The sequence below is a fragment of the Cygnus atratus genome, chromosome 3 (assembly GCF_013377495.2).
Source record: "Cygnus atratus isolate AKBS03 ecotype Queensland, Australia chromosome 3, CAtr_DNAZoo_HiC_assembly, whole genome shotgun sequence".
Taxonomy (NCBI): domain Eukaryota; kingdom Metazoa; phylum Chordata; class Aves; order Anseriformes; family Anatidae; genus Cygnus; species Cygnus atratus.
In genome coordinates, this window is record NC_066364.1 from 71,083,944 (window position 1) to 71,099,396 (window position 15,453).

The 15,453-nt window shown below is 39.6% G+C and overlaps 1 protein-coding gene across 6 annotated transcripts in view; it reads right to left on the bottom strand.

The window, feature by feature from the left end:
* UTRN (utrophin) overlaps positions 1-15,453 on the bottom strand; it is a 370,686-nt gene that overhangs the window by 108,717 nt on the left and 246,516 nt on the right. For all 6 annotated transcript variants that reach the window (XM_050709839.1, XM_035538805.2, XM_050709840.1 and 3 more), the window contains one exon: positions 13,166-13,322. In XM_050709839.1, coding sequence (XP_050565796.1) covers positions 13,166-13,322 — 157 coding nt within the window. The remainder of the gene's footprint in view (positions 1-13,165; positions 13,323-15,453) is intronic.

Here is a 15,453-nt window from a genome sequence, read left to right on the forward strand (position 1 = left end):
GAGGCATATTCATCCCTCAAAAAGGAGATGGAATTGCAAAATAGAAAACATGCAAATTATTGCTACTTAAAAAAAAAAAAAAAAGATTTCATATCGGATTAATTCCAAGGTAGTAAAATATAGACTGTATAAAGTCTAGATGGGGAAAAAATGTAAGTAAATAAATAAAAATGACCCAAATAATAAATAAAACTATAATAAAGAATAAAAAATAAATGACCCAAAGTAATATTTGACTGGAAAATGATGCACTTGTTTCAATCATGTCTTTAAAACCATCTCATTTACTATTCTCTCATCAGTTACTACTAATCCTAAATTCTTGCTGACCGGTTTCACTAACTTAATGAAAATATACCACTAGAGGTAATGATTTGACCGAATCAGTGAAGTCTCTGTTGGTACAGAAAATTTTAATTTACACCCAAATCACACATTTATAATAGCATATATTTTTATTGACTGCGTGAAAATCATAAGCATGGTCCATTCACTAACCAGGATATTATACTTAGGATCTCAGAAATTCTTCAAGTTGCAAACCAGCTGCTTCACGGGGAGAGGAAGTCATATTTTTATTCATTGTGTTAGGACCTTTCAGCTAAAACCTTAGTAATATAGAAGAAATGTATAAATTCCAAAAAAGTGAAAATAAATGTAAGAATGTTTACCTAATGACTTATGGCTTTAGTTTACTTTTCTAAAACTTATAAAACAACTTGTTTGCAAAAGCAAAATTGCCAGTGACAACATTATGAAACTAATTGGAAAATAGAGTTTTATTGTGTTAGACCATCAAGCATTGGCACAAATCATTTTTTCTATTTACACATTCATTTAACAAGGAAGATGAAAATTGTAGTGTAAAATATATTAGCATCAGCAACTATTAAAAATAGCTCTTTGATAAGACCTTTAGAATATTCTCCCTTTCTCTGGGCTGTGCCCACTCATTTAGGTAACAGCCCACGTGGGCTAGAAGTCCAACAGACCCATGCAGCTTCCTACGCGCACCTCACATCTATCCTGCAGAGAGAGAGGGGTTACAATAGGGGCACCCAACAAACAGCCATCCGTCATTAGCTCCATCACGGTGTATCTGACAACCACAAAGTACAGCTACGGCTGCCCTTCATTCGCTGAGGAACCAGAAGAGGCTGCTCACGCCACACAAGTTACTGTACACGTAACTGCTGGGCAGAGCAGGCTACAAAGCTTTCCCAGCCCGTGAGTACACAGCACTTGCAATCGCTTTAGAAAACAGCTGCTTCACCATCGGTCCTGACATAATGTTACATCATCATTAAGCAACTAAATAGGAAGGACCTTCAAGAAATCCTTGCTTTTTTACAGGATGCTTTTAAAGTATCCTCACACTTTACAGGGGAGTAAATTATACAGTGGGCAACCAAATACGTGAGGTAGCTTGTTGGTAATGAATGGGTGACTGTGAGGACAACACCATACTCGTTCCAGAAAGGGGAGCCAAAAAAAACAAACACCATACAAGCAAAATAAATAAATAAAACCACACTACCCAAACCCCAAAACACCTAAATCCAGAAACAGAAGCAAGAGCCACCTTGAAACCAAATTAAACTGTGCTCAATAGCGTTCAGTAAAATATCTATTAAAACAAACGGATCTCAGTAAGCCTCTAAGGAATGTCTGATATGTTGCAGACCTATCAGGCCCTGGACTCATACCTTACTGCAGATGCTCAGACAACCCTGAGTCTTCTCTGATATGGACAATGCACTGACAACACCTTAAGTGATGCCAGAAAAGCAGTCATGGCACTGCCCTTATAATACGAGGACACAGGTTCTTCCAAATCTGATTAAAGGAAACAAACAAACAAAACTTATCTTCTTTTATCCATAACAACCAACCAGCTTGCATAAATCTTATCGTCCACTAACGAGTTTAAAACTCAGTTTTAAAGTTAATGACATTAGTCACTTTCCCCACACAATTATCAGCCAGATTATAAAGTCATCTGCTAAAAAGAAGCAGACTTCACATTTAGAGTTGAGGAATGAGTGAGCATCTTGACACAGGGATTCCTCATCTAAGTAAAAAACACTAAAAAGGCAGCTCAAGCTAACTTTGGAGAATGACTCAAATAAGCGATCTACATGTGCATGAGGCTCAATAAATGGGTCAGACGGAAGCGTAAATGGATGATACAAGAGTGTCATAAGAAAAAAAAAAAAAAACACAATTCATACATAAGGACCTTTAGCAAAAGTGGGACTCCTAACAGCATGATACCTTTTTGAAGCACAACACTCAACTTTGCACGGAATGCATATTAGCACAAACCTAAGTTTCAGCAGTTTTCCTGAAAAGAAAGCTCCAAATCCTTAAGCACTATTTTAGGCTAATAATCTTTTGGCTGCTCAAGTTGAAAGACTGGTACTGGAAGCAGCTTTGCTTTCTGAAGTTATGTTCCTAATACTTTCCCAGTCCCTCAGACTAACCTAACTAGATGAGAGAAATTCACTAAATCTTGGTCAGAAGATAGGGATGGATAGTAACTTTGGAGGAATACCTAATTGGTGAGGTTAAGAGCTCCTGTAAACACAAAAACGCACACCCTGCAAAGGTGCCTTGGCCTTTACACCACTCTCTACCCTTTTATTTCTTCTGAAAATAAAAATAAAAAGAGGAACCAAACAAAAATAGCAAATACAATAACAACAACAACAACAAAAAAGGAGAATTCCCTCCCCTATTTTCTACGTACATTTCTAAGCCTAGCATTTAATCTCAAGAATCTGCATGAAAAAAGGATTGGGCAGCTGCCATGGCAATGCAATTTTTCCAATTTATTGCTGATGTTCCTGGGGTGGATTACTGGCTGTAATAACAAGGGATTGAGGATCCAATAGTTCAGGAGTTAACTAGAATAAATATTCTTCTCCTCTAAAGAGTCCACCTGCAGCAACAAGAAGTAGGATCCAGATGACAATATCTTTGACAGAAAATAAAATGGATTCTTTGCCAGTCCATGCAGGCAACTGCAGTCAGTTTCAGAAGGCTTCTTTTAACACAACACCAGAGTTTCTCTTATTGCTTGTTTAATAATAAACCATCGCACCTGTTCGATTTTCTCCAAAAGAATGATGGAGGCGGAACTCATCCTTTGGGAACACACAATGAAAGAAGATAAAACTCTCTAGCACTTGCACAATATTCATGAAGAAAAGAGTTATGTAAAGGGGTTCTTAAAAGATTTGGAGTAATCCCTGCAAACTCCATTCCACACCCTGAACTACAAGTGAACAGCTTTGCTAAATACAGTACATCTCTTCTTACTTGGTCCAATTTATCAAAAACAGACCACAAAAAAATAAAGCAGACCAGAGAAGACCACAATTACAGAGGAAGCATCTCAAACTGGCTTCCGTATGAGAAAGGAATGAACAGAACAAATAGTTTTCAGTTCTACCACATACAGGTTATGAGAGTGCCTGAAAAAATACAGCAATGATCACTGTATCACAGTGGCTCTCTACTGGTTCTCTGCAGTTGGAAAAACAGATTTGCTGCTTCTGTGCTGATTGGGGAATCTTTGTTGTTCTGTTTTTGTTATCTGACTCTCTGCCTTTGAAAAAACAGACCTCAGCAAAAAAATATTTGCATTCAGAAGAATGTGCTATTTCATTTCCTTGTACCAGTCCATTTCATTAATCCAAAGTGAGAGCTCATCTGCTGACGACCTTAGGTTTCAGGTAATACCTAGCATTTTTTTAATGCAATTGAAACAACATCTGATCTTCAAAATGCATACACTAAATTCAAGTCCCTAACCACTTTTCTGGCAGCTTAGAAAAAAAGATCTTGGGAGTCTCTGAAATCATTTGCTCAATATGCAGCAGCAACCAAAAACGCAAGTAAAGTGTTGAGTATCATCAGGCCGGGCAAAAAGCAAAGTAAATACAAAACACTGATGCAACCTCATCATGTTGCATATCTTGTGCAATGCCAGTCAACACACCTCCAGAAAGACATAGTGGAGGCAGAAAAATGCACAGAGATGACCAACAGCTGTCTTATGGATAGAGATTAAAAAGACTCGGGAGTTAAGAGGCTCAAAAAAGGTATGACAACATTTCCAAATCACGAAGACACTGGACAAAGTGAGTGAAGAATTGTTATGCATCAAATCCATCAGTATTCGAACAAAGGCCGTTGAAACTTTAAATGTAGAAGGAGATCAGTTGAAAAATGATTTTAAAGAAGTTTGGTTAGGTTTTATTGTTGTTTGGGGCACACAGATTTTTATTTCTTTGTGTAAACAGAACTGGTGGTAAGCATTTGGCATCTATTTGCCACAAGTAGTTGTGGAGACAAAATAACAGCAAATACAACAAGAAGTTAGACAAATTAATGGGAAATAGGTCCAAAACAGATACTAAAAGGACAGGACAAGGATATACTATAAAGGATATATATAGCTTTCATCCAGTGATGTGGCTGCCTAGAAGAAGAGGAGGAACAGATGACACACAGTAGCCAGAATGAAACGCTCTCCCTGAGTACCATCATCTGCTGCCACCATTGAAGAAAATATACTGTAATAGATGAACCACTGGTCCAGAAAAAAGATTTTGTGTATGCTTAAGTGCATGTGTCCCTAATGAAATGGGAACTTCAAGTCAAAGAATTGTAAAACAATTAAAAAAACAACAACAAGAAACAAACAAGAGCACCAAATCTACTTAAAAGAACTGGTACAGGGAAAGAGTTTGGGGTCAAAGAATGTAGAAGATGGGAGCCATTTATTTTTAACATTACATGAATTGGTTATAGCTTATGGTAGCATTCCCAGAAGGATCCCTGTAATCAAGCCTCAAAAGATCACAGAAGATCCTCAACTTGTGATCTCTTTCATGAATAACGTGACGGCAACATGTGGTTTCTGCCACAGCCTTGTCCATATTAAGAATGAAGAATCCATGAACCATCTTGGACTTCTCTGAACCAGTAAGATAAGAGCCAGTTCCCACTCAAACAGTTTAGATACATGCTGGCAGGACAATACCCAAGCTTCAAAGCCACAGCGTGACTGCAGAATGGGTCACCACTATGCCTGTGCTTCATCACACCTTCACTGGCTAAGCACATAGAATCATTAAGGTTGGAAAAGACCTCCAAGACCACCTGGTCCAACCACTCCCCTACCACCAATATCACCCACTAAACCATGTCCCTAAGCACCACGTCCAACCTTTCCTTGAACACCCCCAGAGATGGTGACTCTGTCATGGCTCACCCAGAAAGGTCAGACCCCTGGCTGTCACGGTCTTTCAGCTCAAGACACAGGAATGGAAACCAATGATCTGGTACATCCTACTGCATCGAGTTGCCCTGAGGTTTCAGGTAAGCCGAAGGCTACTGCTGATAATGATGGAAGCAGGGTGGTCTTTTGGGATGAGAGAGAAGAAAATACCAGAGAAAGAGGCACTGGACTCATCACAGCATTTTAATGGAGTAGAAATGATGATCACTTTGCTGTTTCTGCTTCTTTCACACACATTTCCCTCTAAAACAATGTCAGAATATCCTCCTTGATGTATAGTTGTAGAATAACTGCAAACCTTCAAGGACAGGCTTTATTTAGTGGCTTGAGAATGACTCGGTAATGTCTTCGAAGTTTAAATAGGATTCTTTAAAGCAAAATAGACATTGGATCCTCATAAAAGAGTAACACAAGATGGATATACTGATATATACCTATACCAACAAGTAATAAAAAGGCAATATCCCAGAAATATTTTATTTACTGTATTGAAAAAGTGTCTGATGTTTTTTCCATAGCAAAACAGCTTGCTTTTCTCTGCATTAGTGACAGAATATTTTGTTCTTTCATTATCCAGGTTATTTATTATTTTAAGCACTGATCCACTGCAACTTCCCTGACTTATCAGAAGACAACTGCACTTTTGGGAACAAGCTGAAATACAGCCAGAAGCAACACTTTTTGGCTAAGTTAAAAATACATTGCACTGACATCCTAACTTAACACTTCATTCTTTACAACATGCTTTTGTTCACACATCGTTCTTTTGGAGAAAAAGTCCAGGGGAGCAGATTGATACACACCTCGATCATTCACTTAACACACAAATCAATTCCGGTTAATCGTTACTGAGCAGTGACTTTAAGTCAGGTCCATTTGAGAACTCTTTATTTAACTTCAAACATTAACCACATTCTTCCTTGTAACAAAGCATTCCTGCCCACAATTTCCGCCTCTTCCTTCTTTAAGACACCTCAGAGAAAATAGTCTCAGTTAAAGACACATCCTTAACTTTGAAGAGCTCCTTCATGTAGCGTGGTGCAGAGCACTGAAGCTCCCACTGCATTTGCACCCTTGCCTGTCGGAGCAGGTTGCAGCAAAAGACACCATCAATCCTCCTCGTCCAGCGACAGTCTATTTAATTCTCCTTTCTCACCCCTTCACAGCTCAAAATTAGTACGTGGGCAACATAGCTGACCACCTCTACTCACACAAGTTTTGTTCATGCCTCATGCCTTACAAGATGAGATGTGTAACAAATTAATAAAGCCCTTCCTAGACTAAATTAGAGCACAGACTAGGGCAGATAGATAGATATCATAAATACTCATTTTTGGTCAGAAATTTCTAACAATAAGAGTCGTGGAAGCAGACTGTAATATAGAAAATAGCCAAGAAAAACAAGTCTAGAATAATTAAGCAGGAATTAATTCAAAGGCTAAACCCATTCCCCAGAGTCAGGCGGGTACACCAACAGAGCACGAAGAAATTAAAGCTAGAAGAAAGTTTTCTCCTCACAGACTTTTCCTGCTGGTAAAGGGAACAATGCAATTATAGGCAACCTGAAGGGATAACAAGTAGAAAGTAATTTCCAGTTGGCTATGCTAACATTTTTGATAAAGTGGCAACAGCTAAATAAACCGGAAAGAAATACTTCCAACTTTTGATAATCTGACTGCTCTAACAAACCAAATTTGAAACTAGAAATACATAGGCAGCAACCCTCAGAAGTTTGATGACTATCTTAATTATCCAACCATAGACATAAAATTATCATTCAAACATTCACAGGTCCTTGGCTAATTCATTTTGAACTCAAATGAAGCTAAGTTAAGCATCTCTGTGATTCAAGATGCATGCATTATTTAGTATTAGCTAGACATTTGTTCATTTATGCAGACAGATGCCAACGGGATTTATGTGAGAAGGCACCCATTCTGCTTCACTTGAAACGTTGCCTGTTCTCTCTCTGAAACCTAAACCACAGATCTTTGTCATTTTGTCCATCTTTCTGTTTTAGGAAAACAACAACAACAACAAAAAACACTTTCAAAAAGCTACAGTTTGGAACACTTTCATGGGAGGAGTGAGACACGAAGCTCTCAGCACATCTCCAAGTGAACAAGGTGCCAGCATCTGCATCGTCTTCCCTTATACACAGATGCTACTCCAGGTACTTCTAAAAACTTAAGGCTGATTTTCCACAGTAGTTTTGTAGCTTTTCTGTTCCAGCAGCATAAAATATCTACATAAGGCATTTTGTTTTGTTTTGTTTTGCTTTTATTTAATTTCTGTTGTTGGTTGGTTTGTTTTTCTTTGGCGTGGTCTATGCAGCTGATCAGAACAGTTTTGCATCACACTCTTTAAAACGCTACACGAATGTTCTTGAGGAAGACTGAGAAAGAACAGAATGAAAAGGAAAAACCTAAGCTGGTAAGGACAAACAACAATGAGAAACTGGAATTTCAGAAGAAAAAAAAAAACAACATTGGTAATCAACTCTGAAAAGGGAGCTGCCTTCACTTTCTTTTCCTTATAAGCCATTCCCTGTGTCAGCACCTTCACAGTTGAGTTTTCTATACTTTGTCAGTGTGAATATAGCCTCTGCTACAGGTACAACTCACACAGAACTACTTGAGTTCAAAAATTATCTAAAACTTCTTCTCAGTGATCCGACACTTTTAAACAAAGCACTTAGGGATTTTTCCACTGTTCTTGGGACTAACAGCACAGCCCACTCTCAAGGACAAAGAAATTTCAAGAATAGTCAAAATAGGAAATTTGAGGTCCCTTTTTTAAATGAGTTTCCTCTTGCCCTGCCCTCTCCAAGATACAGAGCACAGCTACACTCCCAGACAGGTTGTGCTCACTGACTGAGCTTGGCATTTAGTAGGGGATACAACTATGACCTGCTATAGGTAATGGAACTTTGGCTGAACAGCGCCAAAATCGGTACGAAATATTTATAAATATTTGCTACATCCTGAAAGACTTCTGTCGATCTGGCAATTCTGGGCTAAATCTGTAACCCTGATTCATGTGAACAACACTGCTGTGGGTAATGTGTGTTTTTAAGGCATTGGAAAATGATATTTAAAACAAAAACAAGTTTAAAAATCAAATTGCAAATCATTTATTTCCTCCTGTCCAAACAGATCCCAGCAGCACACAAACAACGTGAGCTAACCTAAACTGTCACATAATACTGTACTTATTTATCTAACACCGCTGAAGCCAAGCACTGAGTGGGGGAGATGCTAACAGAGGAAAAGAGGGATTAGGTTAGTGCCATTAAGCTGAAGCAAGCAAGACATCATTTTATGTAACTGAGGGGGAAAAATGTAGGTTAATAAGGAGAATGATTATCGAGTAACTAGAGGCAAAGAGCAATGCTAAGATGAGAAAGATTGAGGGCCCTAAAAATGAAGGACAGGAAATGAGAATATCATGGGCCTGCATCTTAGAGAGCTCAGCCAATATTTCACCACTTACGTTTTGAAGTACTAGCAAGGACAAGATCAGGTAAGCAAGCTGGAAATAAGAGCAAAGGGATCACAGAGAAGTGGAGAGAAAATGATGTATGGAACTGTGCTCAATCTGCATGAGGACAATTTGAAAGCAAAGCTCAGATGTGAAACTAGAGGAAATGGGAGAGCAGAGGCACCCAGCCCCTGTGCAGAGGAGTCACCAGCTGACTTGTGCTGCTGAAGCTCTTTTGGGGTTATAAAAAAAGACTGATAAAAAGTAAATCTTGCAGATAATGTGAAATGCTGAGAAGGCTTAATATTTGAAGAAGTGTGGGCAAAGAAACGTGGCATTTAAAGTGCCTGGTCAGCTGCTGATGACAGGAGGAATAAAGGGAGTACCCCTGAGAGTGAGAAATCAAGTCATATCTGCAATATTTATCTGGTACAGTTGTGCCTCAAGTCTCCTCTGAAAACGTAACACAGGACACACACCGAAAGCAGCACCTTAAATGCAGTGCAAGTGACACCAGCCAGTGATCCCAACACAAGGCGCAGAGGGACTGCCAGTGTGGAATCACACAGTTATTTTTACAAAGAATCTGCTGAAAGGGAAGATTTGGTGGAAGATTTTGAAAAAAAATGCAGGCATAAAACTTTATGTTACACAAAGACATTTCTATTCCACATCCTAACCAGACTAACCGTTAAACTATACTGAGGAGGAGGAAGAAGGACCTGCAGAGGGCTTTGGTTCTTTCTCCTCCATTTTTCACTTTCCACCTGAAAAAACACAACTTTCAACCTTGTTATAGTTAATTAATACACTACAGCTTCAGTGCTGAGTTAAGAGTTCCTGCTAAGAAACAGCGTGAAGCTCTGCCACAGAGAATCAAATCAGCGGACAGCTGCAGCCTAGCTTCCCTTCTCTGGTAATGACTAATAAGCAGCAGTTCAATAGAAAGTGAAACACCACTCGTTAAAAGTTCCCATTTGGTGTGGCACAGTAATACCACATGATGTATGAGAATCTCTTGGTTCCTGCTAAAACAACAGGGACAGGCAGGAAACCATCTTGGCTGACCTGCTGGTCAAACTGAGGCACAAGAAGGAAATGCACAGGCAGTGGAAGCAGGGACATGGGGGCTGGGAAGAGCACAGGGATGCCATCAGATGGAACTGAGTTTGGCAAGGGATGTAAAGAATAACAAGAAGGGATTCTACAGGTACATTGGTCAGAAAAGAAAGTCCAAGGAGAGTGTACCCCCTCTGATAAATGAGGGGGGAGAACTGGTAACAAACAGACATGGAGAAGGCTGAGATACTCAACGACTTCTTTGCCTAAGCCTTCACTGGTAGTCAGGCTCCCCACATCTCTCAGGTCCCTGGACCTCTAGGCAGGGGCTGGGGGAGCAAATTCCCTCCCACTGTAAGCAAGGAGCAGGTTCAAGACCACCTGACGGAACTGAACACATACAAATCCATGGGGCCTGATGACTGCATCCCAGGGTCCAGAGGGAATTGGCTGATGGAGTTGCCAAGCCTCTCTCCGTCACAGTTGAAAAGTCCTGGCAGTCAGGTGAAGTCCTTGATGACAGGAAAAAGGGAAACGTCATTCCCATTTTTAAAGAGGAAGACCCAGGGAACTACAGACCAGTGAGCCTGACCTCTGTGCCTGGGAAGATCATGGAACAGATCCTCCTGGAAACAATGTCAAGGCACATGCAAGACAAGGAGGTGACCCAGGACAGCCAGCATGGCTTCACCAAGGGCAAATCATACCTGACCCATCTGGTGGCCGTCTACGATGGAGTGACTGCATCAGCTGACAAGGGAAGACCAACTGGTGTCATCTACCTGGACTTCTCTAAGGCCTTTGACACAGTCCCACACAACATCCTTATCTCTTATCTCTAGAAGAGTGGACTATCTGGAGGATAAGGAATTGGCTGGATGGCCAGGGCCAGAGAGTTGTGGTCAGCAGCTGTATGTCCAGATGGAGGCTGGTGACAAGTGGTGACCCCCAGGGGCCCATCTTGGAACTGATGATCTTTAATATCTTTATCAATAGATGATAGATGATCGGATTGTCCCATCTACGGGACATAGATGATGGGATTGAGCACACCCTCAGCAAGTTTGTAGATGACACCAAGCAGAGTGGTGCAGTTGATACAACAGAAGAAAGGGAAGACATCCAAAGGGACCTAGGCAAACTGTAGAAGCAGGCCCATGTGAACCTGATAATGTTCAACAAGTTCAGGTGCAAGGTGCTGCACCTGGGTTGGGTTCAATCCCAGACATAAGGAGAGACTGAAGGGATTATAAAAAAAAAGATAGAGAACAACTTTTTATATGGGCAGATAGTGATAGGACAAGGGGGAATGGTTTTAAACAGTAAGAGGGGAGATCTAGATTAGATATTAGGAAGAAGCTCTTTACTCAGAGGGCGGTGAGGCACTGGCACAGACTCCCCAGAGAAGCTGTGGTTGCCCCATCCCTGGAAGTGTTCAAGGTCAGGTTGGATGGGGCTTTGGGCAACCTGGTCTGGTGGGAGGTGTCCCTGCCCATGGTAGGAGGGTTGGAACCGGATGATTTTAAGGTCCCTTCCAACCTAAGCAGTTCTATGATTCTATGACCTATTAAAAAATAATTGTTCAGTTTCATCTGAGATACGTGTGCAATTGAATACTGAGCTGTTGCTTGCATAGGTACAAAGAACAAAGTGATAGAATCACATTAGTTTTGTGCTGTTGTAGGCCATTAATAAAGGTCCTGTTAAATACGGGGCTGGGACACCTATATCCAATATTCTTTCTCAGTGATAGTGCAAGAATGTTGCCTTTTTGAAATGTGAAAGAATAATCTCTAAAAACTCCTGAAAGTACTTATTAGAATCTTAACGTCAATATATAACAACAGTTATTCTTTAAAACTATGCATAAGGGTTAAACAACCTAGAAGTTCTCTCTTTCCTTCTCACTGTTGCGGTTCACTATTGACCCAAATGACCCACCCAGCACGCTTGTTCCAACATTTTTCTACTCTGGAATGACTTATAAAAACTATCATTTTTACATAACAATTTGACATCTTCAAATGAGACACACTATAGCAGTATTATTGGTTATTATCATGCATATATGATAATCTAGTATGAGACACAAATAAGCTGTTAGAAAATGAACTGTAGAAATCTATCATCTCCCATTGACCTCCTTTAAAACATCTTTGGATCTCTTCCAGCCTTTGATTGCTCTCCTGCACTAGTAATCCACCATTATAAAACATTCACAGCAGATGTGCCTACTAACAGAGCATAATGATTAAAGTGGATAAGAACAGGAAGAGATGAACTCTCAAGAAACAAAGATCCTGAGTTTATGCTAATAACTATTTTAAAAAACTAAATTAAGGGTAAGCTTATGCAGATTTCCTTAAGTTCATCTATTTTGGAGTTAAGTCTCTAAAGTACTGCTCATGTCAGACTACTTTTTCTGTACTTCTTCGGAGTATTTTCCTGTATTTTTAAATGTTTTCCCAAATCCAGTTTTTGCCCTCACTAAATACCATAGCAGAAAAGACATCAGCGTTGTGTTGGTGGAGGGAAACATAGTTGTTATGCAATTAGCTATATAAAGCTGCATTTGTTCTTTCCCTCTCTACACCATACAGAAGAATAAATATGACAACAAGATGGAACAAACTTAACAAGAATGAATCTGTCCAATAGCAAATATGTCCTAAATTGATTACGAATTAGAGTTAGTGAGATAGACTTTAAATAAATGAAGATACGTTGTGGATGTAGCATTTTTGTTGTCAAAAAATACTTAAGAATTGATATTTTCAGACGTATCAAAATGTCAAAGAACTAGTACCAAACAAAGAATTGTTTTACAACAGTACAGGGCACAGGTAAATTTTAGTTCTTACAGTTTTGACTGCACTATGAATCTGCATGGGGTGGAGGGCTGCTATTAATGATCAATCTAATAATACGGAGAACGTCACTTTACATCATCTTATTGAACTTACATTCAACATTTCTTTTACAGTTCTTGTTCAGTTCTTACTTTTGTGAACCTTCTTTAACTTTACTTATAGAATGACAGTTCTACCCAACAGGAGTCCAAAACCATCAAGAAATATATCAAAAATGTGTTTGGACTGAAAATATTCATCAGAGATCCTTTTGATGAAATTTCAAAGAGAGCATCTCACTTGTGCTTTACTGGGCAAGTGGAGGAGCAGAAGGAGCAGGGACCTGGAACAGTATTTTTTTTCTAGAAATTAATACTGGGATCAAGCGTTCATCATTTCTCCTATATTCAATTTGATTAATTTTATCATGCACAGTAGGAAATGTATCTATAAAAGTTATGCAACTTACTTTGCAGTGATCATACTGTTGCTGCAAGGTTGGAACATCCCCTCCAATGGGCATTTGCTTTTTAAGTTCTTCATCTTTTGTATTCAGCCATTTGATTAACTCTTCCAGGGATGTCAGTAATCGGTTCCATTTCTCTGCACTTGCCTCCAAGTGAGCCCTGTGAATCAACATAAAAGCATCCTTAAAGTCCTGAACAGTACAAAAACCAAGGGACTGCAATAAATAAAATAGCTCTACCATTAAGACAGAAATGTTTCAAATGCTTAAATGCTAAGGACCTTTGATGTGTTTGAAAACACAAAATTCTACTTCAAATCATTTTGCACAGTAAAACAAAATAAGCAGGTGAAAAATGCAGGAACACAGACAAACATGCACCTGATATGACCTAAAACCTTGAACACCGAGCATCCACACAACATAAAGAAATACTGTCTTTTGTGACTCTGCCACAGCAGCGCACAAAGTACAAGCATCATTTTGTGAGCACCACGAAACTCACGTCTTTCATGCCAAGACCCTGAATCTCCAGCACCAAAAGCAACAAATTCTCCCAGCAGCCATTGACAGTACATTAACCGTGCTGCTGAACACATCAGTGGCACAGATCATTTAATGCACTACCTTTAGTCAATGAAGAATTACTAGAGAATTAATAGTGTGAATCTGTCCTCCCAGTTAACTCAACAACCCCCCTCCAGATTCCAAAATCTATCTTCAAAATCCTCTTCTATCATGTTCAGAAATACACTGACCTGACGGTTCCTCCCTGCAGTGCCTGCACAGCTGCACGGAATCCTTGACAAGGGCCAGCAACCCTACTTTTACTCCAGTCACTTTATGTTACAGACCCATTTGAGACTAACATGCACTTAGCTCTCTCTACTTTATCACTTGCATGGTGAAAGAAACTGTTTACTGGTATAAGCTAAGTTCTTTTTAGCAGAGACTGACACTAGCTCTGCACCTTTGTGCCCCGCTTCTGACAGATGAGTGAACTGAACTACTGTTCTGTTTCCTAGGTCTTCTCTTTTCTATTCTGAACTTTTTTCTTCCTGATTCACTGTAACTCACATCTTTTAGTACAGGTGAAACATTCACCTGCCTTCTACCGTATGATCCTCTCAAGTGGCATTTGAGCGAATGTTTGGTACTGATATGACAACAGTTGGATTGAAGGGGTGATGTGCTGCAAGGTTTACTTTGAGGCAAACAGTATGTTGTGATCTTGTAGGGACACTAGGAAATTAACCAGGAAACACAGTCCAGGGGGATGGGAATAGGCAAAGGGAAAACCGAAAAAATTCTTTCTGTAAAGAATAAGCTAACTTCAGGAAGAGGAACCTAGTTTTCTTCACTCCATTCAGGAAAGCACTTAATTAACTACATGGGAAAAAATATAAACTACTTGCTAGAAGTGATGTTCTACTGCTGCCACTTCCTGCATCATGATTTGTCTTCCCTTGTTGCAGTCACCAGTACCTTTTCCCTCAACACTGAATCTAACCTGCAGTTCCCAGCTGCACTCAGGGGCACGCTCTCCACAGCATGGTGTGGTCCTCGTCCAACATCTCCCTTCTCCTTTCCAAAACTGCTTCGCTTCCCATCAAAAACACCCTCAGAAAAAAATCAAGCTGCAGTGTTGTACACACATTGCCCTCCCGTGTTAGGTACTCAACAGAAGCAGCCCTCCTTTCTGGGAGTGAACACAGCGTAATACTCCCTAGTAATCAGGCAGAGGAGACACGTTGCCAAGGCAGCCCATAACTAAATTTACAGTTTTGCTGTTAGATCCAGATTGTTATGAAAAGAAAGCATTTTTATGGATTTCTAACAGCAATCAAAACCTTTCAGCAATCAATCAAAAAAAAAAACAACTTTCAGCAATCATTTTTTTAAAAATTATATCTGTAGCCTTCTGTGCATTTGATAATAAAATCTCTATTAATCGTGACTTATTACTGTACCTAGTACATTTAAGCAGCTCTCACCTCTAAAAACTGGCACTTTCCAGGCTCCAGGATTCTGCTCTATTGAGCAGAATTCTTGTATACAAAATGAATTAGAATTTTGTGAAAAAGAAACCCCTACATCTAGTTAAAAGGGTGGTTCACTTAATTTAACATACACTGCAATAACATTAATAGTGAAAAAAATCATTTGGTATTAACCTGAATGATGAGGCATGTAACACCAGATTAAATGGTCTGTAATTTACTACTACTGAGTGCCCACGTACATGCCAATGCAATAACAGTAGCAAAACATCACCAGCGCATGGTTTCAAA